General features: G+C 58.7%; 9 protein-coding genes across 9 annotated transcripts; 4 read left to right on the top strand and 5 right to left on the bottom strand.

Annotated features, from left to right (window-relative positions):
- Positions 1–1,621: 1,621 nt before the first annotated feature.
- On the top strand, positions 1,622–2,481 carry IUM83_07353 (splicing factor 3 subunit; the record flags this gene model as incomplete). Its single annotated transcript, XM_067931641.1, has 4 exons — positions 1,622–1,727; positions 1,806–1,984; positions 2,064–2,159; positions 2,269–2,481. 4 exons carry the CDS (start codon positions 1,622–1,624, stop codon positions 2,479–2,481), a joined length of 594 nt encoding a protein of 197 aa, XP_067799016.1.
- Positions 2,482–3,046: 565 nt separating this feature from the next.
- On the top strand, positions 3,047–5,389 carry IUM83_07354 (Splicing factor 3 subunit; the record flags this gene model as incomplete). The annotated part of the gene is made up of 4 exons (XM_067931642.1): positions 3,047–3,735; positions 3,817–4,948; positions 5,025–5,153; positions 5,243–5,389. 4 exons carry the CDS (start codon positions 3,047–3,049, stop codon positions 5,387–5,389), a joined length of 2,097 nt encoding a protein of 698 aa, XP_067799073.1.
- A 221-nt stretch (positions 5,390–5,610) lies between these two features.
- Positions 5,611–6,789, bottom strand: IUM83_07355 (Fe-S protein assembly co-chaperone HscB; the record flags this gene model as incomplete). The annotated part of the gene is made up of 6 exons (XM_067931643.1): positions 5,611–5,824; positions 5,905–5,990; positions 6,077–6,166; positions 6,256–6,352; positions 6,451–6,568; positions 6,651–6,789. 6 exons carry the CDS (start codon positions 6,787–6,789, stop codon positions 5,611–5,613), a joined length of 744 nt encoding a protein of 247 aa, XP_067798999.1.
- A 147-nt stretch (positions 6,790–6,936) lies between these two features.
- IUM83_07356 (mmr1 hsr1 gtp binding protein) lies at positions 6,937–8,465 on the bottom strand (the record flags this gene model as incomplete). Its single annotated transcript, XM_067931644.1, has 3 exons — positions 6,937–8,187; positions 8,249–8,347; positions 8,418–8,465. 3 exons carry the CDS (start codon positions 8,463–8,465, stop codon positions 6,937–6,939), a joined length of 1,398 nt encoding a protein of 465 aa, XP_067798998.1.
- Positions 8,466–8,577: 112 nt separating this feature from the next.
- IUM83_07357 (Fe-S protein assembly co-chaperone HscB) lies at positions 8,578–9,531 on the bottom strand (the record flags this gene model as incomplete). Its single annotated transcript, XM_067931645.1, has 1 exon — positions 8,578–9,531. The coding sequence occupies one exon, from the start codon at positions 9,529–9,531 to the stop codon at positions 8,578–8,580; it is 954 nt and encodes a 317-aa protein (XP_067799067.1).
- A 402-nt stretch (positions 9,532–9,933) lies between these two features.
- Positions 9,934–13,955, top strand: IUM83_07358 (Coiled-coil domain-containing protein 63; the record flags this gene model as incomplete). The annotated part of the gene is made up of 8 exons (XM_067931646.1): positions 9,934–11,823; positions 11,897–12,085; positions 12,173–12,261; positions 12,374–12,437; positions 12,536–12,667; positions 12,749–12,826; positions 12,907–13,594; positions 13,816–13,955. 8 exons carry the CDS (start codon positions 9,934–9,936, stop codon positions 13,953–13,955), a joined length of 3,270 nt encoding a protein of 1,089 aa, XP_067799071.1.
- A 2,139-nt stretch (positions 13,956–16,094) lies between these two features.
- On the bottom strand, positions 16,095–16,697 carry IUM83_07359 (uncharacterized protein; the record flags this gene model as incomplete). Its single annotated transcript, XM_067931647.1, has 1 exon — positions 16,095–16,697. One exon carries the CDS (start codon positions 16,695–16,697, stop codon positions 16,095–16,097), a length of 603 nt encoding a protein of 200 aa, XP_067799070.1.
- A 1,752-nt stretch (positions 16,698–18,449) lies between these two features.
- On the bottom strand, positions 18,450–21,870 carry IUM83_07360 (Nuclear pore complex, Nup88/rNup84 component; the record flags this gene model as incomplete). Its single annotated transcript, XM_067931648.1, has 3 exons — positions 18,450–18,595; positions 18,817–19,048; positions 19,189–21,870. 3 exons carry the CDS (start codon positions 21,868–21,870, stop codon positions 18,450–18,452), a joined length of 3,060 nt encoding a protein of 1,019 aa, XP_067798944.1.
- Positions 21,871–23,327: 1,457 nt separating this feature from the next.
- IUM83_07361 (Ferroportin (FP) Family) lies at positions 23,328–25,233 on the top strand (the record flags this gene model as incomplete). Its single annotated transcript, XM_067931649.1, has 4 exons — positions 23,328–23,397; positions 23,479–23,638; positions 23,724–23,814; positions 23,896–25,233. The coding sequence occupies 4 exons, from the start codon at positions 23,328–23,330 to the stop codon at positions 25,231–25,233; spliced, it is 1,659 nt and encodes a 552-aa protein (XP_067799087.1).
- Positions 25,234–25,563: the final 330 nt, after the last annotated feature.

Below are 25,563 nucleotides of genomic sequence, written 5' to 3' on the forward strand. Positions count from 1 at the left end.
CAGAAAGAAGAAGCATTGATGGGTGGCATTCCGAATCACATCGTTCGCAAGCCGCCAAAGAAAGGGACTGAGTTGTGGTGTAGCAGACGTGCCAAAATCGTTGGCTTCCCACTCCCACACCAACACCACCTACGATCGTCGAGCGTAGGTTTGTCTGGTGATCCGAAGATCGCCCAGTCCATTTACAGCGGAGTAGTGGCTCCTTCCCAGACACCTGCCAAGCCCTTCCAGGAGCCGTGCCACGAGCACACAGCACGCTCACCTTACTTCGTCCACCTCTTTTTCTCCTTCTTCTCCTTCTCCTCCTTGAACCCGTGCCCTTCTCCAAAGGATTGACGGCGACTTTCGCCTTGACGGGCTGTCGGTGCAAAGCCGCATCAACCTTAATTCGCTGGCGGGCCGAAAACCCGCGCTCGTACGTTCGACGACCTCGTTGCCCTGGGGGCAGATGTCCAGAAACCACCACACACTCACACACGCTTCTTGGACTTGCTGGGTGGCCGAGATCACTTCCGTCACTTCGGTAAGTCGATCTCAGCGGTGGGCATAATCTAGTCCTACGGGGACGGTCGTACCTCGAAGAGTCGCCGCGTGCCGCTTGTGTTGGAACCCACTCTGTATTTATGTTTGCTTTGCTGGGCTCAACAGCCCTCCCTAAGGTCCTTATACAAATATCTAGTGAAAATGGGCTGTTACGGTCTCTCCCATACTAAAACTAAGTCACTTCGCTGACCGACCCTTTAGCTCGCTGACCTCTTCGGCGAAACTACCCGGGTCAGTGTCCCGTGTACAAACTTGGACCGGACTGGCTCTGGTCACCGAATTATGTACCTTGGTGTGGAATCAGAAAGCACTTCACCACAACTGACTCGGTTTGGAGTTGGAGAAGCCAACCGCCTACAGGGGCAAGACGTTCACGCACATAAATGCAAAGGCAGACGCACTGCTGGATGAGTGGTTCAGCTATCGAGTGGAGTGGGCTGAAGTGGTCAAAGGGCAGTATCCAAGCAAATACGAATATGAGCGGGTGCTATCCAAGCTGAGTGTGCGAGATATGAAGCGAAACGTCGCGGTGTGGAACGTTGAGCAGTTGTGTGGAAGCATTGATGTGTGCCGTTGGTTCGCCGAGGTAGGCGAAAAAAAATATCCGTCTATTGCTAAACTCGCTCGTGTCTGGCTAGGGCGGGGTTGCTCGACTGCGTTTCAAGAACGCGTTTCCTTCGTTATGAGCCCGCTAAGGACAAGGACTGACAACGAGCGAGCGCAACGGCAGCTAATATTGTGCCACAATCGTCAGGAACTGAGGAGCATGGAGGAAAGCAAGCGAAAGCTGTGGTAGACAACAAAATGGGTACACAGTGCTTATTAGTAGTGCTAATTAGTAGTGATACTACTAACGCCAATCCCGTTCTACTATAGGAGTAGTAGTGATATTGGATCAGCGTCCGTTAGTAGTAGTAGTATCACTACTAATCCAAAGTTCTCACTACTACCGAACCCTGGTTTCGACGACACCACCAACCGCCGCTGCAATGTGGTGTAATCGCCAGTCTCCAAGTCGCGCCCGAGCTGCCAGGTCCTTCTCGTCGTCCTTCCTCCCTCCCTCCCCCCTCGCAGCAACATGTGCATCCTGTGCTCCGGCGATCCCGTCGAGGACGATGTGCGCAAGGGCAACCCGGGCGCCTTCCACGTCGGCATGATGCATGCGCCCGCCGCCGACCCCTTGTGTACGACAGCACTGCCTTCCTCATTAGCGATGGCCGATTGACTCTGGTGCATGTGTGCTTGTGTGCCGCCGCCTGCAGGCTGCCTGGGCGCGTGTCTGTGCCCGTGCTGCGCGCAGATCGTCATCCGCCGCAAGGCGCTCAACTATGACATGAGCAACTACACCTGCTGCCAGGGCTACATGGACGGCGTCGTGCCCTGCGCGCGCTCCGGTCGCTGCGGCGAGTCCAGCTGCCCCAACTGCTGCCTGTGCCTCGAGGTCGGCGGCTGTAGTGTATCGCGCTCGAATACGTGACGTCCGTGCTGACTCCGTGGACGCTGCTGTGCTTTTGCTACAGGCCTTCTGCTGCAATGGCTGCGCCGTGTCGGCCACGCGCCTGATGGTCATGGACCGCTACCGTCTGCAGCCGGACAAGTGGGACAACCGCATTATCGTACGTGCTGTTGGCCCTGCGAACTGTGTGGGGACTCCCCACTGGGGAGTTCAGATGTCCCCGAGCCTCTAGCTGACGCTGTCTTGTTGTTGTCGTGTGTCGTCGCCAGCGATGCAACAACTGCATTCAACTGGCGAGCTGCATCTGCAGCCTGCTGTCGATTTGCATCTCGGAGCTGGGCGAACTCGCCGACATCATGAACTGCATCGCGCAGTGCACGTACGCCACCACGCAGGGCTGCATGACGGCCCAGGTGAACGTGGAGCTGCGCGAGCGCGAGAAGGGCTTCGAGGTACAGGACGAGACCATGGACCGCGTCTAAGCGATCCAGCGTCACAAACGTCTCGACGTTGAGAATCTTCCAGCTGCGAGATTCTTGCCAGCTACGAGATTCTTGTCTGCATATCCATTCACGGGTAACCCGATGCAATATCATTCCGGTGATGTATCAGCCCCTCAAAATGTAGCCGATAGCCACATGCTGTTTTATACTACTAGTAGTAGCAAATCTCAACCACTGTCGTATAGCACTTATACGTTGCTGGTAAAGTCCAAACGGCGATGACATGGTGTTCCAGCGTTCCGCTAGCTACGTATGTCGCCGTTCTTTTAGCTTCGGGTCCAGGAGCACTTCGTAAAATATCCGCCCAAGCTCGCAGCCGCTGATCCGTTCCTGCCTCTGAGCAGATGCAGACCTTATTCGTGCGAACCCAAGTAGTCGTCTCTACTTCTATTGACTACCAAAGGTAGTCAATAGAAGTCGAAGTTGCCGTCGTTGAAGTTGCGACGTACCGAAATGTCTGCTTCATCCTCCCTCCCGGCATACCCCACCATCTGTCACGCAGCCTTTGATCGTTGGGCAGCCAGCTAACAGGCAGCGAGCGACCATGGCGGCGGAGCCCGAGGAGCAGCACGACGCCACCGTGCAGGGCCGCGTGACGGGCATCATCTACCCGCCGCCGGACATCCGCGCCGTGGTGGACAAGACGGCGCAGTTCGTGGCCAACAATGGACGCGCGTTCGAGAGCCGCATCGTGGGCGAGCGCATGTCGGCCAAGTTCTCGTTCCTGCGCGACTCGGACCCGTACCACGCCTACTACGAGCACAAGGTGAGCGAGTTCATCGCCAAGAAGAGTGAGCCGCCTCCAGCTCCGGCCTCGGAGGAGCCGCAACAGCAGGCGCAGCAGGAACAGCAGCAGCAGGCAGCCCCGCAGCAGGAGAAGGCGCAGGAGGCCGTCAAGGCTGCGGGCGACGTGGTCGTGGAGAAGAAGGCGGTGCAGGACGTGACCGCCCATGTGGCCAAGAAGATCAAGGAGAAGGAGCTGGAGCCGCCGCCCGAGGAGAAGTTCATCATCAAGCACCCGACGCTCAGCGCGCTGGACCAGGAGATCATGTACCTCACGGCGCAGTACACGGCGCTGAGCGGCAGCTCGTTCCTGTCGGGACTTGCCACCCGCGAGCAGCGCAACCCGCAGTTCGACTTCCTCAAGCCTACGCACCCGCTGTTTGCCTACTTCACGGCGCTGGTGGAGAGCTACACGCTGGTGCTGGCCAAACAGGACGCCCAGATGAAGCGGTGAGTTAGGTAGCCGGTGGAGGTGCAGGTGGGCGTGACTGAGTATTTGACTCACTCCTTGTTTTGGGTGCTGAATTGCAGGATAGAGGAAGGGATGGAGCGTATGAAGGTGCTGGACCGGTGCGTCCACCGGATGGAGTGGCAACGGACGGAGCAGGAACGCAAGGACAAGGAGGCGGCAGAAAGCGACGCGGAGCGACGTGCGCTTGCGCAGATCGATTGGCATGACTTCGTGGTAGTGGAGACGATCACTTTCGACGACGATGACGATTTGGGTGCTTCTGCAGCCGTTGAGGGAGAAGCGAAGGGGTCGGACGACGAGGATATGGACATGGAGGAAGACGATGATGACGAACCCAAGCCAGACATCAAGGTGGTGGAGGATTACGTTCCGCAGGCCACAGCGGCGACGGCGCAGCAACCGCTGCTGAGTGTTGATGGCAAGACCCTTTCGTCTGCCGAGGCCAATGAACACATGCGCATTTTGTTGATGAACCCGAAGTGGCGCGAAGAAACCCAGCGGCATTTGGAGAAGCAAAAGGAGAGCTCTTACGCGGCAGGATCAGCGATTGCAGACTCACTGCGGCGATTCGCTACGAAGCGTGCAGATATCTTTGCATCATCTGCTGAAGAAGAAGCACGGCTCCTGCAAGCGACGACAGCACCGACCGCCGCAGAGCAGCAGCAGCAGCAACAACAACAACAACAGGAGCAGCGTGAAGACGACATGGAGGAGGATTCGGATGAGGAAGAGAAAACGACTGCCCCCGCTGAGGAGCCTCAAAGCCAACAATTACCCCCTGGGTTTTCGGAAACTGGGCAACTACCGACTGGTCCTCCAATGTCTCAACCTCCATCAGGAATATCTGCTCCGATGGTCTCCGGTCCGATGATGGGCGGCCCTCCTGGAATGGTGCTGCCGCCGCCCACTGCCATGGGAGCCCCAGGCATGATTCCTCCTGGCATAATGGGGCCTGGCATGGGTCCTGCTGCTCCTAGAATGGGGGCGCCTGGCCCGCCGGGGATGGTTCCCCCGCACATGCAGGCGCAAGGTGCGCCGCCGCAAGGAATGAGCAGTGGTCCACCCGGTATCGGTGCTGGTCCTCCGGGAGTAGTAGGGCCCCCGGGTGAAGACCTCGAGCCAGCAGCTAAGCGACAACGTACAGGCGGGTCGTCGTTGCTACCGGAGCATGAGTTTGCCAGCCGGCATCCGGTACGTTTGATTACGATTTTTTTTCAATTGATAGAGCTAATAGCTCACGCTAATGTGGCTGTTGTTTTGAACACAGGGAGCTGTGCGGTTGGTTGTGAAGGTTCCGAACGATCCGGACAACGCCCAGTGGAAGCTGGAGGGACAAACATTGACGATGGAGGTGGATGTAAAGGACAACATGCGGACACTCAAGCAAAAACTCATGGTAAGCATCTTTTGTTGTGGAGTGCTTTGAAGACGCTGGCCATACCCTCCTTATTCTGGAATTACCTCACTTTATTTCGTTCTATGCAGGCCGATTTGCAAAACATGCCGGTGAACAAGCAACAGCTCAAGTTCTCGATGGGCTTCGTCAAGGACTCGCTTACATGCGCGCACTACAACTTTGTGAACGGGACTGTGCTGGAGTTGAGCGTTCGCCAGCGTGGTGGCAGGCGGTAGAAACCAAGCACACGTCACCAGAATTTGGTATGCTGTGCATGACCACTTGCCAAGTAGGCTACAACTCGCAAGGCTGGCTGGCTTTTATAGACAGAAATGAATCTCGGCAGTATTCCAAAAACAATGGCATGTCGTTTTCGTTTCACAGCAAAACTGGTGCTGAGATGTTGAACCTGAAATGATAAAGCGGTCTCCCCGTGCTGGACAGATACTAGCAATATCTAGTACCCGTCCAGCTTCTCTTCCCTCAGGTCGATTTCTTCTGCACACTTGACCATGTACTGGAGCTCGACGGCGTATTGCTTCGTAGCTTCAAGGTCCTGGTCCTTGTCGTACACTTCGCCCAGCTTGTTAATCACGGCGTCGATGTGCTCCGAGATTTCCTTGCGGATCTCATGCAGCGCATCCACATCCGGTGCTTCCGCAATGCGTTCTCTGCATGTTGTGGCAATGTTGCCATATAAGTCAATTGCGTAAAACAGATATCTAGATGTACCAGGTAGCAGTCTTCGTACCTGATCTCCATCGTCTGCATCAGCAGCTCGGGGTCTACTGCGGTGCTTGCCGTTTCTCCGAGTGCGTCAATCCCGTGCAGCGCCAGCTACAGTGATAAATTATCCCACGTCAGAAAACCCTACTACATGTACCAGCATCAGCCTGCTACAGGATATAACAGCGAACACGAACCAGGTACTTGACGCGCGTGTTGGGCTTCTTCAGCATCTTGTACGCATCGTTGATGACCGCAGCGTTCACAGCCGACAGCTCCTTCTCGAACTGCACGAGAACCCACACAAGACGTCGTCAGCACTTCATAGATCTGCCGCGTGTTGCGCCTACAATCGCTAGCATAATTCGCGTCGCACCTCCGACTTGGATCCATACAGGTCCGGGTGCAGACGCTTCTGCAGGTTCCAGTACGTCTTCTCGATGCTGCGCTGCTCCAGGTTAAAGTGCTTGGGGCTGCGCTCACCACCACCAACCAAAACCGCGTCGTCAGCCACGCAGTATTACACACACACGCTCCTCCTCCTGTCTTTGGCTCCGGGGCGCGTGCCTACATTTTGAACATCTCGAAGTAGTCGCAGTGGCAGCTCTTGTTGATGGGCTGGATGGCGTTGCACGAGCTGCAGAAGAAGGAGCAGCAGTCCGTCGCGTGGTGGCACTTCCAGCAGTCCGCTGCGGGCCACGGCACAACAAAGAGTCTCTCAGCAACTGCCAGCCAGCAACGGCTCCGGCTAACGAGCGCCACAGAACGTACGTCCTTTGGCCTCTCGGCGGCACGACGCCGCCGGCACCTCGTCCTCCACCTTCTCCGCGGCGGCAGCAAAGCTGCGCGCAGGCTTGGACGCCCGCGCGACGCGCTGGAGGCCTCGGCGCAGCACCTTTCCCGAGAGCATGGCCGAAATGATGGGTGAGACCTCTCGAAATTGAAAGTGACGATGGCCATTTTACACGAACCTGTGTGCACCACACTGTGAACAGAGGCGCATACAAAAAAGAGGTCAAAGCATGCATTCCTGATCGTGATTAGCCAATGATTAGCTCTAAGTTGAAGCGGTGGGGGCAGCGCCGCCGCTGCACGAACGATCTTCCGGCGGCGGGAAGGACAGCACCACCTTCTTGCCGTTGAGCGTGTCGCGCAGCAGCATGTTGGCGGCTCGGTTCACGTCGAGCTTCCCGCCCTTCACGCGGAAGCCGCGGAGCTGCGCGAAGGACTCGCACAGTGTGTAGGGGCACCACCAGTCATCGTCGTCGTCCACGGGCTTGAGCTTGTACACCTCGTGCAGGTGCGGGACGCAGTTCTCAGCGATGAAGCGCACGGCGCTGAAAGGCTCGCGCGTCTGGGCGATGGGGAAGCTGCCGAACAGAATCTGCAGCAGTACAGGCACGTTGAAGCGAGGGAACACCACACCGGGGCAGTCGCACACGAGCACGCGCGAGAAGACCCCGTCGTCACGCTTCAGCATTTCTACACGCTCAAAGTAGTGCGTCTGCAGGTGCTTCGTGTGGCCGGGGGTGGCGGACACACTCACGAGCTTGCGGTCGAACAGGCTGTTGAGCAGCGAGCTCTTGCCGACGTTCGGCTCCCCCACGAATCCAATGGTGAGCGTGTCTTTCTGTCGATCTTCAGCTGTGGGGTCGTCGTTTAGGCTACGGTGCTCGATGCCAGTGCTCACTTCTCCGATGGTTCGCATCAAGGTAGCGTTGCTCTCGTCCACGCGGTCGCGACTATACGCCAAAACGGGGATGTCTTGGCCATAGCGAGCTTGCAGATATGTCGACCACTTCTGAACGCGCTCAGCCGCCACTAAATCTGTCTTCGTGAGCACCAAGACCATGCGTTTCCATGGGAATTTAGTCCGAACGTGCGTCATGAGCTGGTCGCTGATGTGGAGTAGCGGGCAGCGGGCATCGGCGAGGTGCACGAGTACGGACGAGCGCTCGATCACTCGCCACAACTGGCGCCACACCTCCAAATTCCTTTCGTACAGATTAAGCTGCGCACCATCTTCACGGTTCGCTGTCTCCTGGTCAAGGTATTCGATCCATGCCTTAAAAGCCTGGTCATCCACCTCGTTCAGCTCTTCCGGTGTCATATCTCGTGACCACTTTGGTTTCGTCAAAATACGCGGCTGGTTGGCAGGGTCCTGGATGCCAAACGCGTAGATTGACTGCGATTTGCCTCGGTCCTCCGCATACACAAGTTCGCGCGTTGCATCCTTCTTCCTGGCCTCAACTGCAGCCTTGGGCTCCTTCTGGAATATCGTGCGGAGATCGCCACGCCCCGAAGATGCCTGCACCACCATGACGTTAAGGCGATGCTTTGCTTATCAAGCACCTAACATTTTGACCTACCGGCTGTGGAGGAGGCGCTGGCACATCTGGAGTTGGGAAATCGTCCTCGCCCGAGTCTTGTGTGTCTCGCGCGCGGTTCCTCGCGCGTTTGTCCCGTAGCTACAGCAATTCATGATATTGCTAGCTAAGTATGAGGCACCGGACCGACCAACTGCGAGTGCTCCTAGACCTGCTGCTTCTTGGCTTTGCCGCTGAATGGCTTCTTCCTTGGAGGCATGTTGGCAGCGGCAAACGGCGGAGGACAACCGCCTTGCTCGTTTACAAACTTTAAATTTGTGACTTAATTGGGACAGTCTCATCTGAGATGGCTACACTTGTATGATGAATGGCTACAGTTTCTTGCGCGGCGTGGCTGTCGCGTTGGCGTTGATGGCAGGCGTGAAGGTGCACTCGCGCATCTCGCGCTCCTGCCGCATGCGCTGCAGCCGCGCATTGCGCTTGCGGACGTAATCTGGGTCGTACAGGCGGCTGGACACGTTCACGACGTCCGTCTTGGCCGACTGCATCGACGCCTCGGAGCCGATCGAGTCTCGCGACGAGATGGAGTCGCGGCGGTTGGTGCGCGGCGTGAACGAGCAGTTCAGTCTCTCGCTCCGGTCGCGCATGTTCTTGAGCTTCTCCTCGCGGTTCTTGTAGAAGTCTGGCTGGTACAGACGCGAGAACACGGCGCCGCCGTCCGTGCGGATGCTCGAGCGCGACTTCTGCGAGCCGCACACGGAGCCCGTGAAGTTCTGCGGTCTCGGAGTCGGCAGGAGCGAAATGTTCTCTCGAGTGAGAGCTGCCACGCGCGTGGGGCGCGGCACCGTGCGAGAGGAAGCAGGCGTCAGGGTCTCTCGGCGCTTCGGGGGCGGCGTCTTGAGCCCACCCAGGCTCTCAAAGTCGGCGCGCGCCATGGCGCCGACGTTCTTGTATGGCGACATGCTGCCCACATTGGTAGCGACCTTCCTGCCCGAGTAGATCCCGGATCTTGAGAGGCTGTCGGAGCCGCCGCTCGCCGTGCGGACCTTCTGCCTGTAGCGCGGCGGCGTGCGCTCGGCCGAGAACGAGTCGCGCGCCGCGTAGTCGTCCGCGAAGATGCTGAGGTCGTCGTCGCCGATGTCGCGCACCGCCTGCTGCAGCCGCGCCACCTCCTGCAGGAGGTCGTAGACCGTCGGCAGCTCGTCCTCCTCGTCCGCGTCCTCCGCGTCCATGTCCAGGCGGCGGCGCACGGGAGCAGGAGGCGGCGACGTCAGCGCTGCCGGCTCTCCCTGCAGCGCCGTCTCCGCCGTGTCCACCGCCATCATGTCGGGACGCCCGCTACTTGCGGCGAGGCTGGTGGTGGCGGGGAGCTCTGCAGCTGATCCTGCAGCCAGCTCTGCTCCTGCAGCTCGCGTTGCACTTGCCTTGCACGTTTCTCTTCCTGGTGTACCGCACACCGTTTCCCGAGTCGCACTTAGTCGGGGAGAGACTTGAGTTTTTTTTTCCCGCTCGCCCGCCCCGCGTTTGGCTGTGCACTAGTGTAGAAGCAGCAGACGCGCGTCAACCAGACTCGGCAGCGACCCCCGCCCAGCGCTTCCTCCGCCCGCCAGCAGCAGCCCCCCAGCGCCCTCCCTCCCCGTGCCAGTGTGGCGCGTCTCTGGGCCGCGCGAAGCCCCACCCGACCGCAGCGCTCCGACGCCGCAGACAGCAACAGCAACAGCAGCAACATGGCGACGCGCACGCAGACGCAGGAGACGGCGCCCGCCGGGGCCGAGACGCCCACGCCCATCACGCGCCAGCTGGCGCCCCAGAGCGCCAGCAACACGCCCGCGCGGGACGGCGCAGACGAGAGCAAGGGCGGTGAGCAGCCGCTGGCGCCCTCCGCCGAGCTGCGCTGCGTGCTGTGCGGCCTGGAAGCCAACTCCACCATCCGCCTCGTGCGCTGCAAGAGCTGCGGCAGCCACTTCCACGCGCACTGCGCCAACCTGCCGCTGCCGCCCGAGGAGGGCAACCTCTTCTGCCGCCACGCCTGCTTCGCCGCCTTCAGCAAGCAGCACGCCAAGGCCCCCGTGTTCAGGACGGGAGACTACCCGCGCCTCGCCACGCAGATCCAGAGCGTGCTGCAGGAGAAGTCCGACCGCCTGCAAGTGCGGCGCCAGCTCCCCCTGCAGGATGTGGGCGCCGGATCGGGACGCGGACGCGGCCGTGGGCGCGGAAGAGGCCGAGGAAGAGGCCGAGGAAGAGGGAGAGGCAGGGGAAGAAGTGCTGGAACCAAGCGGTCTCTGGATGACACCGACGACGAAGCCAGCCACGGCCACCCGCATCTGTCGTCCATCGATGGCGAACTAGAAAGCCCTCAAGTGCCCAATGATGCCGACCCGTACACCCCGAGGAGCACGAGCGGCATGATGTCCGCCCACGGTACCAATAGCAACAGCAACACGCCGCGCCGCGTAGACGAGGACGGGAACATGCAGCCACCGTCGCGCACTGCGTCACCTGCATCCCGCCGCCCGTTGCGAGGATTCGACACGGAGCAGGACAGCCACTTCCGCAGTGCACCCCCACCCAACCTACCTGCGTCGTCGCTGCAGATGTCTCGGCAGACTCGAGGCGAGTACTCGTCCGTCCCCATGCCTGATCAGCCAGGAGCCGACGGATCCAGACCACACCGTGGGTTCTCGTCGACGGGGCAGCCGTATCCTATCGCTGGCCCGCGTCAGCCGCCATCGGAGGACCCACGGTCGCTTCAACCACCTTCGACATTCAACTCTGCACCTCAATTCTTTGATGGACGTTCGTCTGGACGTGGACCATCAGCTCAACCGGGACCACCGGGCATGCAGCCGCCACAACAGCAAATGCAGGAACACGGTGCGCATATCCGCCGCGGTGAATTTGATCCAGCCTATCGCGGCGGGGTGCCAACAGGGGCAGCACCCCCTCAAGCTCCGTATGGCGAGGCGCAAAGTGGTGACATGGCGGCAGGTCAAGTGCCGGGCTACAAGGGGGAGGCGGGGCCCCCCAACGCTTACGCTCCACAAGGTCAATTTCCACCCCAGCCGTCACCGCAGCTCCCCATACGCCGCCACACACCGAACATCCCATGGCGCAACCCCGCAGCCTTTCCTGCAGAAATCTATGAGCGCTTTAGCTGCCACTCCGACGATGCCAATCACGTGTTCCGGATCGACCTTTCACCTGTTTTCGCTGAGAAGGCTACGAAGCTGTATCAAACCGAGATCGATTTCTTCTTTCGATGCTTCGAATCGCCAGACGTGAGCCTTGTTGTGAAAGGCATGAGCAGCGAGCTGAATCAGTACATTTGGGCGTGGCCCTTCATCCTTGAGTGTTGCGGTAACGATACGCACTTTGCCTTCGACCACTTCCAGTTCAAGCGAAACTCTGAGACGGACATGCCGGAGCTGGCGTACGTTGGAGAGCTGCAGCTGTCTATGGCATCCTTCAACTCGTACCTGGAGAAGTATTTATCGAATGTACCTGGCAAGGATGTCGTCGTACTCGAAGACCATGTCACGAAAAAGACCGTGACTATCGTCGCCTCCGAAAACATTATTGCGCTTAACGATTTAGTACTCGCTAAGCACTGCGCACAGGTATGCCTGTCTATTATCTTGCGTTGGACGGGCTGAATTGACTCACGTTTGTGACGCCTCTTGTTTTCTCTAGCTGTACAACGACCTCATCAAGGGATTTCAGTGGGATGTTTTTGCTGGCGGTATCCACTGCTTGCTGCAGTACCTTCCACAGAGTAGCTGGCATGAAAAGTTTTCCAGTCCAAGGCTTCATTTTAACTTTCCCGGAGCGCGAGGCTCTTTGATGGATCCAGGCAACGGCACTACTGATACTGCGTACCAGGTAAAGGAAGACGACATGTTAACACTGTGCTATTGCATGTGAACGATCACCCTGCTTATTGATGCAATTTTTCTTGGTATGTGGTAGGTACTGGTGGGTTCGTTGGAATTGGTCATCTTTGAGCGCTTTGAGCCTCAGTACAAGGCCGATTTCGACCTCATTTTGCAAAGAGCGGGGTATGATGCGAGTAGGAAGACTATGCTACTAGATGCGCACCTGCGTGCTCTCCGGTAAGCAACAGTATTTGCATTTGGTATGTGGAAAAGCTGCATCACTTATGCGTCACAGATCTGCGGGTTTTGCATTCTCGACAGTTCTTCTACAGGATGGAGAGTTTGTGCACGTCAACAAGGTGCGTTGAGAGTCAAGTGCACCTTTTGTTTGCGGGTGGAAACATTAATGTGAGCCTTCTTCACTAAACTTATTGTACCGCTTGGTTGGAACTTGCAGGGTCGTCAACACTTTTGGCGTGTTGTGGAAAAGGACAGCGTCAGCGGTTCCATTAATGCGCCTTGTGTATTCCTCTCGTGGGAGTGGGTCTACCAAGGTGTTTCGCAGCGTGGCATTTCTACCGAATGCTGGGTATGGTTTTCTTTTCTTATTGCATGTTTTGCATTTGTGATTCCTAAAGCTGACTGCTTATCTGCTTGCCTTCTTGATCAGTTTGCCATGAAGAACGCCAGTATGTGCCCCGACGGATGGGTGTTCGATCCTCGTCGTACCATTGTTGAAGCCGCCAAGGTGGGCTGATGTGTGCTTTTACTGTTGCGATATGATACATCGCAAATAATCTAACTATCGTGCTCATCATTACAATGTAGTGCGGCGTGGCAATTGTGCGCACTGGTCAGTTCTTGCGCACGGCATTGGCCTCGGGGCGCCCACGGACATCGCAGATGCTATCGTTTACGTCTGTACCAGCGCCCATTGACCGCGGCGTTGTGGCTCAGCGACAGGCCCAAATGGTTCTCTTTCTGGAATCGATTCTGCCGTGCCTGGACGCTATCGTTGAAGAGGCTTACGAGCTGGGTCTGTCAAGCACGGATGACAGCGACGAGTTCCGCAAGGTGTTTGATGATGAAAGCATGTGGCGCACGGTAGATGCCGATCTGCGTGATCCACCGGGTGATAACGCGGAGAACTACTCCTGTGGCATCTGTGGACGCGAGATCACCAACCTGTATAAGCAGTGTCTGGGCTGCGCTGTGTACTCGCGTCGCTGCCGCCCCAATATGGCGTACCCAGTCTTCCGAATTTGCCTGCGTTGTCACTCGCAGCCGGAGCAGCACCACTTCAAGCCACGCTCCATCGCCTCGTACTACGACAAGGTGCTGAGCTCGGAGGGCCACACGGGCCTGCTGCCGGCCACGCGCCGCTACCAGTCGGTGCGCAGCTACTTCAAGTGCCGGTGCGTGCCGTCGCTCCGCTGCGCGCACTGCGGCGGGTGCGAGTCGTGCAGCTGCCTGTGCCACACGCTGTTCCAGACGCGCTTCCGCTTCACTGCTCCCGGTGCGTGTGCATGCTTGTCTACATGTCCTCTTTGTTGTCGAAGCAGGGGGTTGCTCGGTGGCAGGTGCTGGCTGGCTGGCCGATAGTGACGGATCGGTCTTCAGGCCTGCTCCTGCTGCATCACCTCCTTGTTGGCACCCGCCCCTGCTTCCGTTGACCGGCAGTGTGGCCCGACTAACATTCTGCGTCGTGCTGTCCTGCCTTGTTGTGTGCGTGTGCAGCGAACCTGGAGCGTCTGCGCGCGGACGTCGATGCCGTCGTCAAGTACCACCAGCAACAACTGCAGCAGCAGCAGCAGCAGCAGCAGCAGCAACAGCAGCAACAGCAGCAGCAACAGCAGCAGCCACCCCAGCCACGTTAGCTCAGCTAGGCGCCTTTTTGTTCATTAGTTTGCCGGGCGACGCGAGGAGGTGGGATAGATATCCTCTCCTGCCTGCCCCGCCTCAGCGGAGCTCTGCGACTCGCAGTGCGAGGAGCTGCTTGGTGGTGCCATCGCTCGCTGGGCTCGCCCCGCTCACTGCGTGCACGCGCCGGTCCTAAGAAGAAGCGTTTGTGACCCGACACCCACCCGCCTTCACCCATCATTACCTCTCGAGTTTACAGTCGTGTCTGTTGATTAATACCTCGTCTCTGCTGCTGAGCCGTCCCTCTGTCCTCCCGCCAAGTCCCCAGGCCCGGAGTGCGAGGCTGCCGCGCGCGGAATGGCTTGCACGGCCGATGCGAGAGCGAGCGCCCGCCGGGCAGCAGCACGAGCAATCAACCCTCGCGTTCTCCTCGGGACGCAGGCGCCTCAACTCGCCGCGTCTTTGGTGCGTTCCGGTCCGCGGCTGGCCATTTTCTCAGCGGCGGCGACGGTGACTGCAACGGCGGCTATTAGGCGGTGAGGGAGACCCCGCTGTCGCTGGCGCGCTCGGGCATGGTGCTCGACTGTACCGCTGCTTGGCGCTGCCGCTGCCGGCCGCGCGCCACGTCGGGGTCCTATTTTGCAGGGCGCGCACTTCTTCGCGTGCCTTTTCCGCTTTTTCTTGCGCTTGTTTCTGAAAGCAGCTTTTTAGGATCGTGTCGGCGGTGCATACAAAGCGCGAGTGAGCGCCGACCGCTTTTTCGGCGGTTTGCCTCGCGTTCTTTGCGGCCGCCGAGTCGTGTCCTCGCGAAAGGGGCGTTTCCGCAGTCCTTGAAGTTTTGCATGTTCAACTGGACTGGAACTCGCGCACGCCCAGATTTGACGGCAACCCGCTCCTGTCCTGCCTGCTCAAGAGGTTGAGGCTCGCCAGTCACATACTGCCTCAGCGCATGCCGATCCTCCAATCCCCGCTGCCTGTCGTGCGTCGGAGCCGAAATCCGGCCGTGTTGAAGCCCGGCGGGCGGAAAGGAGAGCAGACTACCAGCAGCACACCAGCCTCGCCAGCGCTGCCAGCCGCCGCCGAAACGCTCTCTGGTCGACACGCGCACGGTTCGGCACGAACACGAACCCCCCGAGCGGGTTGCCGCTGCTGGTGATCAGCCCGTAGCCGCCAGCCGCGGACGCTTCGGCCGTTCGATTTCCCCTGGAATTACACATTCCAGGGGAGAGTCTCCGTTGCGAGCTCGACTCTCTTGGAGGTGGCCTCGTTCGAGCCGAGTACCCTCACGTCCAAGTTAGGGTGTGTGTGTGTGTGTGGGGGGGTAATTGCAGGCAGTGCGCTCCAGACTCTGCTGGCGGAAGGTTCGCTGCGCCGTGCGGGCAACCGCGTTGCCCCCACTGAATGGGACATTCACCTGTATCAATCGACCACAGGGAGGCCCATTCGTCTACGCTGTTCTCCCCCATCTTCAACATCACCAAGCACCAAGCGAAGCAGCATTGGTAGCAGCATTGGCATTGGCAGTACCAATTTGGCACCGCCACTACCAGCCAGTCCCTGCCGGAGTGAATCTCTGGCCGGATCAAGCAGCGCTCCGAGTTGAGTACCCCATTCTAAGCCGCTGCGAGCGAGCACCAGAGCGAATCTCTTCATGCCGCGAATCATGCAAAAGCCTCGTCGAGAAGCCAACCCACACTTGCACTGCAAGTTGCACTGCAACTGTTGCCGCGACTCGCGCGTAGTGGTAGCTCTGGCGAGCAATCCAGACAGCACGCTGCCGCCACTGCTGGTCTCCGCGCATGCCCGAGCCCGCACGAGCAAGCCCGGCGGCAGGGCTTGAAGTTGGTCCAAAGGCAACCACGACGATTTACGGCAATCCGCCGCGAATTAACCAATTCGTGGGCACCGCACCATGAGACGCGACATCTCGTGACGCGCAAGGTCCATTTTCACATCCGGGCAGAAAAAGTCAACTCAGGGTTCCTCCGAGGAGTGCACTTGGGTGAGCGAGAACGCTGCCGATCACCGCCTAGCCGCCGCCGCTGCTCGCCTCGACGCTCGCCTCGACGGGCGAGCTCTTAATACAATAAAGCGTACTATTACGATAAGTAAGTTAAGGAAACGCCTCGTTGGGCCTCGTGTAGTGTATCTGCGGCCTAGACGCTCTGTAGGGACGGCTGGCGGATCGGCAGCAGCGCCGTCTTGGCGCGGTCGTTCACGCCGGGATATGCGTAGCTGGGCTTGTTGGACGCGACGGTGGCGTTGGCACTGTTGGGGGTGGACGAGGACAGGTTGGACAGCATCACCTTGAGGCTCAGACACCTCAGCGCGTTCAGCTCCATGTGGTGCTGCTCGTGCAGGTGCTGCGGGATCTCGCTCGACGACGGGTGCAGCACGTGGCTCACCCGCGCATCGCCGTTCTCGCTGCGTGGGCGACCTCCAAAGTGGCTGCGCGCAGGCAGCGAAAGCTCGGGCATGGCGTCCTCCATTTCAAAATCCATGTCCTGCGGGGCCTCGTCGCGCAGCGACTGCGGCGCCGAGTGCACGTCAGTACGCGGCACCTCCATGCGCTCCAAGGGGAAGCCGACGTTGTCGTCGCTGCTATACTCGGAGCCGGCGTCCATGCTGAAGTCCTCCGCGCTGGGGTCCATGGCGGAGAACCGGTCCTCGAGACTGCACTCGGCGCTGTCGGCGGCCGTGTGGAAGGGGCTGTTCAGGTCCAGCGCCGCGAGGTTGAGCGATCCGAAGTTGCGCTTCATGGTGCTTGGCGGGCGTGGTTGATGGTGGTGGGTGGACGGACAGACAGACAGGAGCGCTCAATCCCAGACGCGCTCGAACGGCACTCGACACGAAGGTGGCACGGGCAGGCCGCGGCGGGGGGATCGACAAGCGGCGCAGGGGAGGCTGGAGGGGCGGGGGCGGCAGGACTCGGGGCGAGGCGGGCTCCGACTGCTTTCCATTCGACGCGGGAACTTCTCGACTGAGCGTCGAGCGCTCGCGCGTTCCGCCCGCCTGGAAGCGGGTGGCGACCGCTGGCTTTCGAGCGGCCATAGACGGGCGGTCCGAGGCCGCCCGTCTATGGCTGCAATTGGGTCAGTTGAAGCAGAGAAAGCGCGTTTTTGGCCGGAAACCCGCGTTTTTGGCCGGCCGAGCCGCTCCCAGGCTCGGGCATCGCATGGCCGCCGCCCGCACGCTCTCGACCGAGTCCGCCGTCATCGAGCCGGCCGTCGCTCGCCGCGCTGGCCCAAGCGCCTAGAGAGTGAGAAGCCAACGTTGGAGCAAGCCGACCGCAACGGAGACTCTCCCCTGGAATGTGTAATTCCAGGGGAAATCGAACGGCCGAAGCGTCCGCGGCTGGCGGCTACGGGCTGATCACCAGCAGCGGCAACCCGCTCGGGGGGTTCGTGTTCGTGCCGAACCGTGCGCGTGTCGAGCAGAGAGCGTTTCGGCGGCGGCTGGCAGCGCTGGCGAGGCTGGTGTGCTGCTGGTAGTCTGCTCTCCTTTCCGCCCGCCGGGCTTCAACACGGCCGGATTTCGGCTCCGACGCACGACAGGCAGCGGGGATTGGAGGATCGGCATGCGCTGAGGCAGTATGTGACTGGCGAGCCTCAACCTCTTGAGCAGGCAGGACAGGAGCGGGTTGCCGTCAAATCTGGGCGTGCGCGAGTTCCAGTCCAGTTGAACATGCAAAACTTCAAGGACTGCGGAAACGCCCCTTTCGCGAGGACACGACTCGGCGGCCGCAAAGAACGCGAGGCAAACCGCCGAAAAAGCGGTCGGCGCTCACTCGCGCTTTGTATGCACCGCCGACACGATCCTAAAAAGCTGCTTTCAGAAACAAGCGCAAGAAAAAGCGGAAAAGGCACGCGAAGAAGTGCGCGCCCTGCAAAATAGGACCCCGACGTGGCGCGCGGCCGGCAGCGGCAGCGCCAAGCAGCGGTACAGTCGAGCACCATGCCCGAGCGCGCCAGCGACAGCGGGGTCTCCCTCACCGCCTAATAGCCGCCGTTGCAGTCACCGTCGCCGCCGCTGAGAAAATGGCCAGCCGCGGACCGGAACGCACCAAAGACGCGGCGAGTTGAGGCGCCTGCGTCCCGAGGAGAACGCGAGGGTTGATTGCTCGTGCTGCTGCCCGGCGGGCGCTCGCTCTCGCATCGGCCGTGCAAGCCATTCCGCGCGCGGCAGCCTCGCACTCCGGGCCTGGGGACTTGGCGGGAGGACAGAGGGACGGCTCAGCAGCAGAGACGAGGTATTAATCAACAGACACGACTGTAAACTCGAGAGGTAATGATGGGTGAAGGCGGGTGGGTGTCGGGTCACAAACGCTTCTTCTTAGGACCGGCGCGTGCACGCAGTGAGCGGGGCGAGCCCAGCGAGCGATGGCACCACCAAGCAGCTCCTCGCACTGCGAGTCGCAGAGCTCCGCTGAGGCGGGGCAGGCAGGAGAGGATATCTATCCCACCTCCTCGCGTCGCCCGGCAAACTAATGAACAAAAAGGCGCCTAGCTGAGCTAACGTGGCTGGGGTGGCTGCTGCTGTTGCTGCTGCTGTTGCTGTTGCTGCTGCTGCTGCTGCTGCTGCTGCTGCTGCTGCTGCAGTTGTTGCTGGTGGTACTTGACGACGGCATCGACGTCCGCGCGCAGACGCTCCAGGTTCGCTGCACACGCACACAACAAGGCAGGACAGCACGACGCAGAATGTTAGTCGGGCCACACTGCCGGTCAACGGAAGCAGGGGCGAGTGCCAACAAGGAGGTGATGCAGCAGGAGCAGGCCTGAAGACCGATCCGTCACTATCGGCCAGCCAGCCAGCACCTGCCACCGAGCAACCCCCTGCTTCGACAACAAAGAGGACATGTAGACAAGCATGCACACGCACCGGGAGCAGTGAAGCGGAAGCGCGTCTGGAACAGCGTGTGGCACAGGCAGCTGCACGACTCGCACCCGCCGCAGTGCGCGCAGCGGAGCGACGGCACGCACCGGCACTTGAAGTAGCTGCGCACCGACTGGTAGCGGCGCGTGGCCGGCAGCAGGCCCGTGTGGCCCTCCGAGCTCAGCACCTTGTCGTAGTACGAGGCGATGGAGCGTGGCTTGAAGTGGTGCTGCTCCGGCTGCGAGTCCGAACGGGTGGGAAGAGAAACGTGGTTGAGAGCTAATAAGCAACATGTTTGGAAGATGTTTGCCCTCTGCTGCAAGCTAATACGGGGACGAATGACCGCGCTAGCTACTCCTTCAGTTGTTGCAGGTTTACGCTCAGATCTTCGAGCAGGACCTTGGTGTCGTCGATTAGCTGCGTCTCCGCGCGCAGCACGTCGTAGCACATTTTTTTCTTCTCGTTCGACAGCACCGAGGAGCCCACCGAAGCGCTCAGAGAGCTCCAGTACCGACTCGAAGAAGAAGCCGAGAGCGCGGCGCTCTCCAGCGATCGCACAGCACGCTGGCCCTGTACCGTCAATTCAGCCACTCGAGGTTTCATACGGCGCACTTCAACAGCCATAAGCTCTAGCTCGCTCTTGAAGTCACGCTCAGCACGCGATAGGTGCGGTTGGTTCTCCTTGACCGCCTGCAGCACTGCTGCCGCGCGCTTACTTAGGTTCTGTTGCACCGCGAGGGCACGCTCCATCTTCTCCTGCAGCTTCTTCATTGATGCACGGGCTTCGTCCGCAGTCTTTTGAACAGCCACAACCTTCTCGGCTTGTGCCTTGATCATTGTAGCGTGTAACTTCAATCTATCACGCATAAGTTGGTTCATTTCATCGATGTACTCCACGTCTTCGTACAAAATCTTCACGCGCTCCAGCACAAACGCGAGTACAGCGTCATCCACTTCGTGCATCAATGTGTTGCCCGTTACCCTAGTTCCACGTGCGCTCAGCGCTTCCAGTTTTTCCTCAACGATGTCTCCGAATGGTCGGATAGTGTTGTCGCCCGAGCTACTACTACTGGACGCTGCCACTCGTGACTTTGACGATGCCATGGACGCCAGCGTACCGGGTAACGTTTTCTGTAGATCATTTGGCTCGGCAGTACTGCTGCTATCAGCAAGCACCCCCTTCAGCAACTCACTTGACGCAGCGCTCACATTTACGACCTCAAAACTGCCAGCAGCGAGGCGGAGCAGAAGCAAGTGTCCAAAGTTCACATTCTTCACAACGCGTGCACCTACGACATTTGACACCGCAGCATCGGTAGACGATGACGCAGCGGGGGCTGCACCTCCACTACTAGGCGATACGCTGAAGACATGACGAACAGAACTCTTCGGCAATGTCGTGAACTGCTTGCCCGAGGCGAGAGCAAACACCCAGCTCACGTTGATCACGTGCACACCCGTCGAGTGCAGACAGTAAACGAGCCTCGGATCAGCATTGTCCCGTTCGAGCACAGCCTTACCGCCAGAATCGTCAATGCCTAGGTTTAGACATTCGAGTAGCAAGGCCGGTAGTTTATGCGCGGATGAGGCGGCCGCAATCTGGCGGTTGCTTCTCCACTGTGGTCGGATAGGCGAGTCCAGCAGGACAAGCTCTACGTGTCCCGACGTGAACGCACGCATCAAGAAGGGCGAGGCGCTCGTAGGCCGCTTCTCCACAGAACTACGTAACGCATGCGGTACCACAAGCAGCGAGGTCGCCGAGGAGCCACCCGCAACCTGGTTCTTGCCTTCCACCACCGACTGGGGGGTCACATCCACGGGTCCTTGAAGAGCAACTGGCCACGTATCCGGCGAAATGCCGCTCACATGAGGGCTCAGGTAGCAGAATACGTCCGCAGTGACTTTGTCTTGTGCTACGGGAGAAGTGTGTGCGCGTCCACCAAAGCGAGGGCTGCTACGCCGAGCCTGCGCAGAAGCTGGGGCCCACCCTTCCTGCAACCAGTACTTCTGTGACTTGAGCTCCAGAAGCCGCGATTGCAGCCCGCTTCCACCGTTGGCTGCTTCCAACTTCTGCTTGCACACGGCGATCTGGGCATCCACCTCACTGCTCAACATCTGAAGGAAGGTCTTGCTAGCACAGCAGTCATACGGCACCAAGGGGCACAGCGCGTACACAGCGCCGTCCGAGCGCAGAACGTAGCACGTGAACGCGTCCCAAATCTGCGCAGCCTGCAGCTGCGCCGCCTGTTGCTGGAGCTGAATCGAAGCCCCGAAGCAGAAGCTCGTCGAGAAAGCCCCCGTGGCTCGAGCCTTGGTCGGGAAGTCCAGTCGGTGGCGCTGTTCCGGCTTGGACACATCCTGCTGCGTGTTGAACAGCTCGATCTCCTCCGCGTCGGATAGCACCACCAGGTGCGTGTCGCTTAGCGGGTGCCAGGCGGCGTGACGCACGTTGGAAAAGTACCCGACAGTCCTCACCGCTGCCACACAGTGCTCGCGCGACACGAAGGCCACGCGCCTGCCCTGCGCCGCGCGGCGCCGGACCTGCGCCACCACGTCGGCGTCCTTGAGCTCGTCCTCCTTGAGCGTGACCTCCTGCTCGCTGCCGTCCTCGAACCTCACGAGGAACCTGTGCGCGCTGTCGCCCTCCGCCTTGCGCTGCAGCGCGCTCTGCGGATGGCGCTTGCTGTCCACGGGCAGGCGCAGCGCCCGGAGCCAGCTCTTGGCCTGCAGCAGCACCTGCGAGCCGCTGGCGTTGAGCTTGACCTGCTCCACCTCCGCGGCCTCCTGCGGCTGCAGCGGCGGGTCCAGCGTCACGTGTCTCAGCAGCTGCTCCTTGGGCCGGGGCGCCGCCTGCTTGGCTTGGCTCTGGTGGAACACATTGACCAGGAAGAGCTTGCCGCCCTCGCCCCAGAGCGCCGCGCCGCCGTCGCGCACGTCGAAGGTCTGCAGGTGCGCGGCCGTGCGTAGGTCCGCGTACGTGGGGGGAGCCACGGAGCCGCACAGCTGCAGGTTGGCGCGCAGCGCCCAGTCGTCCCCGGGAGAGGAGGAGGCGGCGCGCATGGTGGTGACGCGTTGGACCAGTGGCGCTACGGGCTATATGCCACCGTGCACACCGATTTCGTACCGAATGACTTGTGGCAGTAGCCGTCATACGGGATTTCGGGCAGGAAATCTGTGGGTTTTGTACAGACCAAAACCAAAATGCACCGTCGGCCGCGTGCTTTTGAGCAATTGTGCAGTCGACCCATGTGCTCTTGAAAAAGGTGGTTATTGGGCTGTCGTGGGTTCTGCCCGAGGTGGTTAAACATGTATTCTATTTTGCGCACCGAGTCCGGCTGCTCATTCACCATAGAAACAGCCTTTTCGATTCAGTGGATCATTTGCACCCGATTTACTTTGCACTTACCTAATAATTTCTTCTTGGTGGCCGCTTTTAGAGGTCGGTTGGCGTAAAAATCGCAGATCTGCATTATTGACATCAAGCCAGTAGTAATAAATTCACACACGAGCCCCTTCACTCCCAAATAATCGATAACTTCCTGGCACGTGTAGGACCCCAATGAGGCCAAGACGTCGACATCTTTTTTGCCGAATGCTACTGTAATGCTATTTTGGGTTTCTAACATTAGGTAGGCAAAACGATAATGCATCAAATATTATGTTAGCCAGCGATTGGAAACTGCTTTCATTGTGTTACGAAATATCTATCAAACGAAACCAAATGCTCGAAAATCTGGTTTTGGCATTCTATTTGTTACGCATTTTTTCTGTGAGGTACGTTATTCTGGAATTAGTTCAAAATTACGGACGTAATTTGGAATTTCCCTGTTTTTTATGGTCAGCGGACAGAACATTTTGCGAAATGGTTCAGCTCTTTGGGTGAACCATTTCCGAAATGACCAACCATTTCTGAAATGGTCGGAAAGGTCAACCATCGGCAAGTTTCCACTCAGTCTTGAATCTTCCCCCGCAGCGCACACTTGGGGTAAGAACGTTTTAAACGTGTGATGGGGCGTCTACAGTATACATGCTTTTTTCCAGAGAACGTTTAAATGGTGCTTGCAGTCAGGGGAAATGACAATTATGATGCTCGGCTGTGCTTTGTTGCCGTTGCCGCAGTACCGTGGTGGAGCTGTTACTGCTCTGAGTGCCTGATTCTGTCATTTGGCGCAGAATTTGGACATTTTTCCAGAACGAAATTCACTACGCACAAACTTGTATATGGGCGGAAGTATGCGAAACAGTTTCTTCCGGATCCAGAAAGATCTACGGCGAGATCTTGTGTCCGCCTGTTGGGCAGTCTCGCCGAGTTAATTTCGGGAGTGGGTTATTCCCGGCCTAATTTCGGGCTCCCGTTTCAGATTCTAAATTGGTGGCAAATATGTACAGACCTAGTTTAGAATACACGTAGTGCCCAAATGTAGACGTGATCCCTGCACACAAAATGAGACCAAAGTATCCAATCAGATCGAGATCTGACATCCCCCGACGCGAAGACTCGCTGTGGGCTGCGAGCGATGGAGGCGACGGTGTTCGTCTGTGTGTCGGTGGGCGTGGCCAGCCTGCTGCTAGCGTTGGATGGAGCAGGTGCGGCTGGCGTGTCTACAGTGTATTCAATCACAGTGGTCTCCGCGTGACGGCTGAGAGCTCTTGTGTGTCAATACGCAGCCTGCCTGCTGGATGTGGAGAACGCGTGCCTGGCATCGCAATCCAGCAGCATTGTCATGGCGATCATCGGGGTATCGACGCTCGCGCCCATCGCTGTTTGCCTCTACGCAGCGTGGCTCGATAGCCGTGAAGCAGAAGAGCACGAACAGATTCGATTGCTGCAAGTACACCGTTGTCCATGCAGACTAAATGCAGCGACTAATAGCAGGCGACTAACGACTGCTACGGGCCGTTCGTTTTTGCAGCGGGGGTCACGAGGGTTATCAATCTCAACCTCGGAAGCAGCCTCGTCGGGTGTTGGCGTACCTCTGCGCCGGGCATTTGCTGTCTGCATGGGTGCGTGTCACTGCCTCGCTGGCAAGCCGTGTTTGTCCTGTGTGGATTCAGTCTTGACGAGAGGGCTTCGCTTTGATGCAGGGTGACCGCATGTGGGAGTTCGCCGTTCCGATCCTCTTCATGGAGATCTTTGTTGACACGCTGCTGCCCAGTGCTTGCTTCTCTCTGGTCATGTACGCCACATGCCTCATCGCGATACCGTGGGTCGGGAGACAACTTGACGCGGCAAATCGTTGGAAAGCTATGCAGTTCGCTATCGTACTGGAGAACGCGAATATCATAGCGAGCACCTTGCTGCTGGGGTCGATCTTGCTGATCACGAACGCTGATGGACTGCACAAACCCGAATGGACGTGGCCATTGATGCTGCTCTTCGTTGGCACACTTGTCTGCGGTGGTGTGGGACAAGTACTCAGTGAGGCACAGACGCTCGGCATTGAGCGTGATTGGGTTGTCATCATCGCGCAGAATGGCGGAGAGGAGCGCTCCAGTGTGTTGGCGAGCCTGAACACAGTTCTGCGGCGCATCGACCTGGCGTGCAAGCTGCTGGGACCACTTGCGTTCGGCGTCATTATGGACTTTGCAGGGCATGATCCCACGACTCGCGCCATGATTGGGGCTTCTACAGTGGCAATTTGGAACGGCCTCTCCACCCCGCTCGAGTACTTCATGACGCGAGATATTTACAAACTTGTCCCTGAACTTGCTACAAAAGAGGATCCGGAAATGCCGCATGACGAAGGTCAGCAGCAGCAAGCTGCGACCGACTCGAAGTCGACGCTGTCTCGCTATGCAGCAATGTGGCGGAACTATTCGCAGCACCCTGTCTTCCTGCTCAGTTTTTCGTACTGTGCCTTGTACATGACCATTCTGGACAACGGATCGCTGAACACCGCGTACCTCAAGTGGCGAGGCATTCCTGACTCGTTGCTGGGTTCTAGTCGAGGGGCTGGTGCTGTATTCGGCCTCTTGGGTACAATGCTGTTCCCTTATTTGCGGCGCACCATTTCGCGGCTGGAGCGCGTTGCAGTAGTGAGTATATGGCTATTCTGGCTATGCCTAGCGCCGGTGCTGGTGGCATTCTTGTTGACCGGCGAGTCTCGCGTGTCGGACTACGTCATGCTGTGCTGCATGGTCGGTGCGCGCGCGTGGTTATGGAGTGCCGACCTGGCCGAGACGCAGATCATGCAGGAATGGATCGAGCCGAGTCGTCGCGGGGCCATCAATGCCATGCAGACAGCGACGTATCAGTTGTTCTACATGCTCATCCAAGTCATGGGCGTCGTTTTCCACGACCCGCGGGAGTTCGAGGCTCTCGTGTTCTTCTCTGTCACCACGGTGCTCGCTGCGGCGGTGGGGTTCACGGTGTGGGACATTAGATTTGGCCGACACCGAGCTCTGTTCGTGCAGGAAGCTTGAAAGGCGTGGGTTTTCCATAACGTGGCTTGTTTTCCATAACGTGGCTTGCCGAGCATGTATTAAAATATTAAAATACATGCTCGGCAAGCCACGTCAGTGAAAACCCACGCCTTTGTAAGTATTATTAAAATAATACTGACAACGCGGTCGTTGGCCTCGATATGTATAGTTACCGATATATATCGAGTCTAGCAGCGAGTCTTCAAAAGTGGACCGCTTCACATTGATAAGCGACACACCGAAATGGCGGACTTCAACATGATTAACGCAATACCATGTGCAGTCAATGAGGAGGTGTATCAGTTTGCCAGCTGTCGGACGCAGGGAGAT

This window comes from Phytophthora cinnamomi (genome assembly GCF_018691715.1).
Source record: "Phytophthora cinnamomi strain GKB4 chromosome Unknown Contig6, whole genome shotgun sequence".
NCBI classification, from domain to species: Eukaryota; Oomycota; class Peronosporomycetes; order Peronosporales; family Peronosporaceae; genus Phytophthora; species Phytophthora cinnamomi.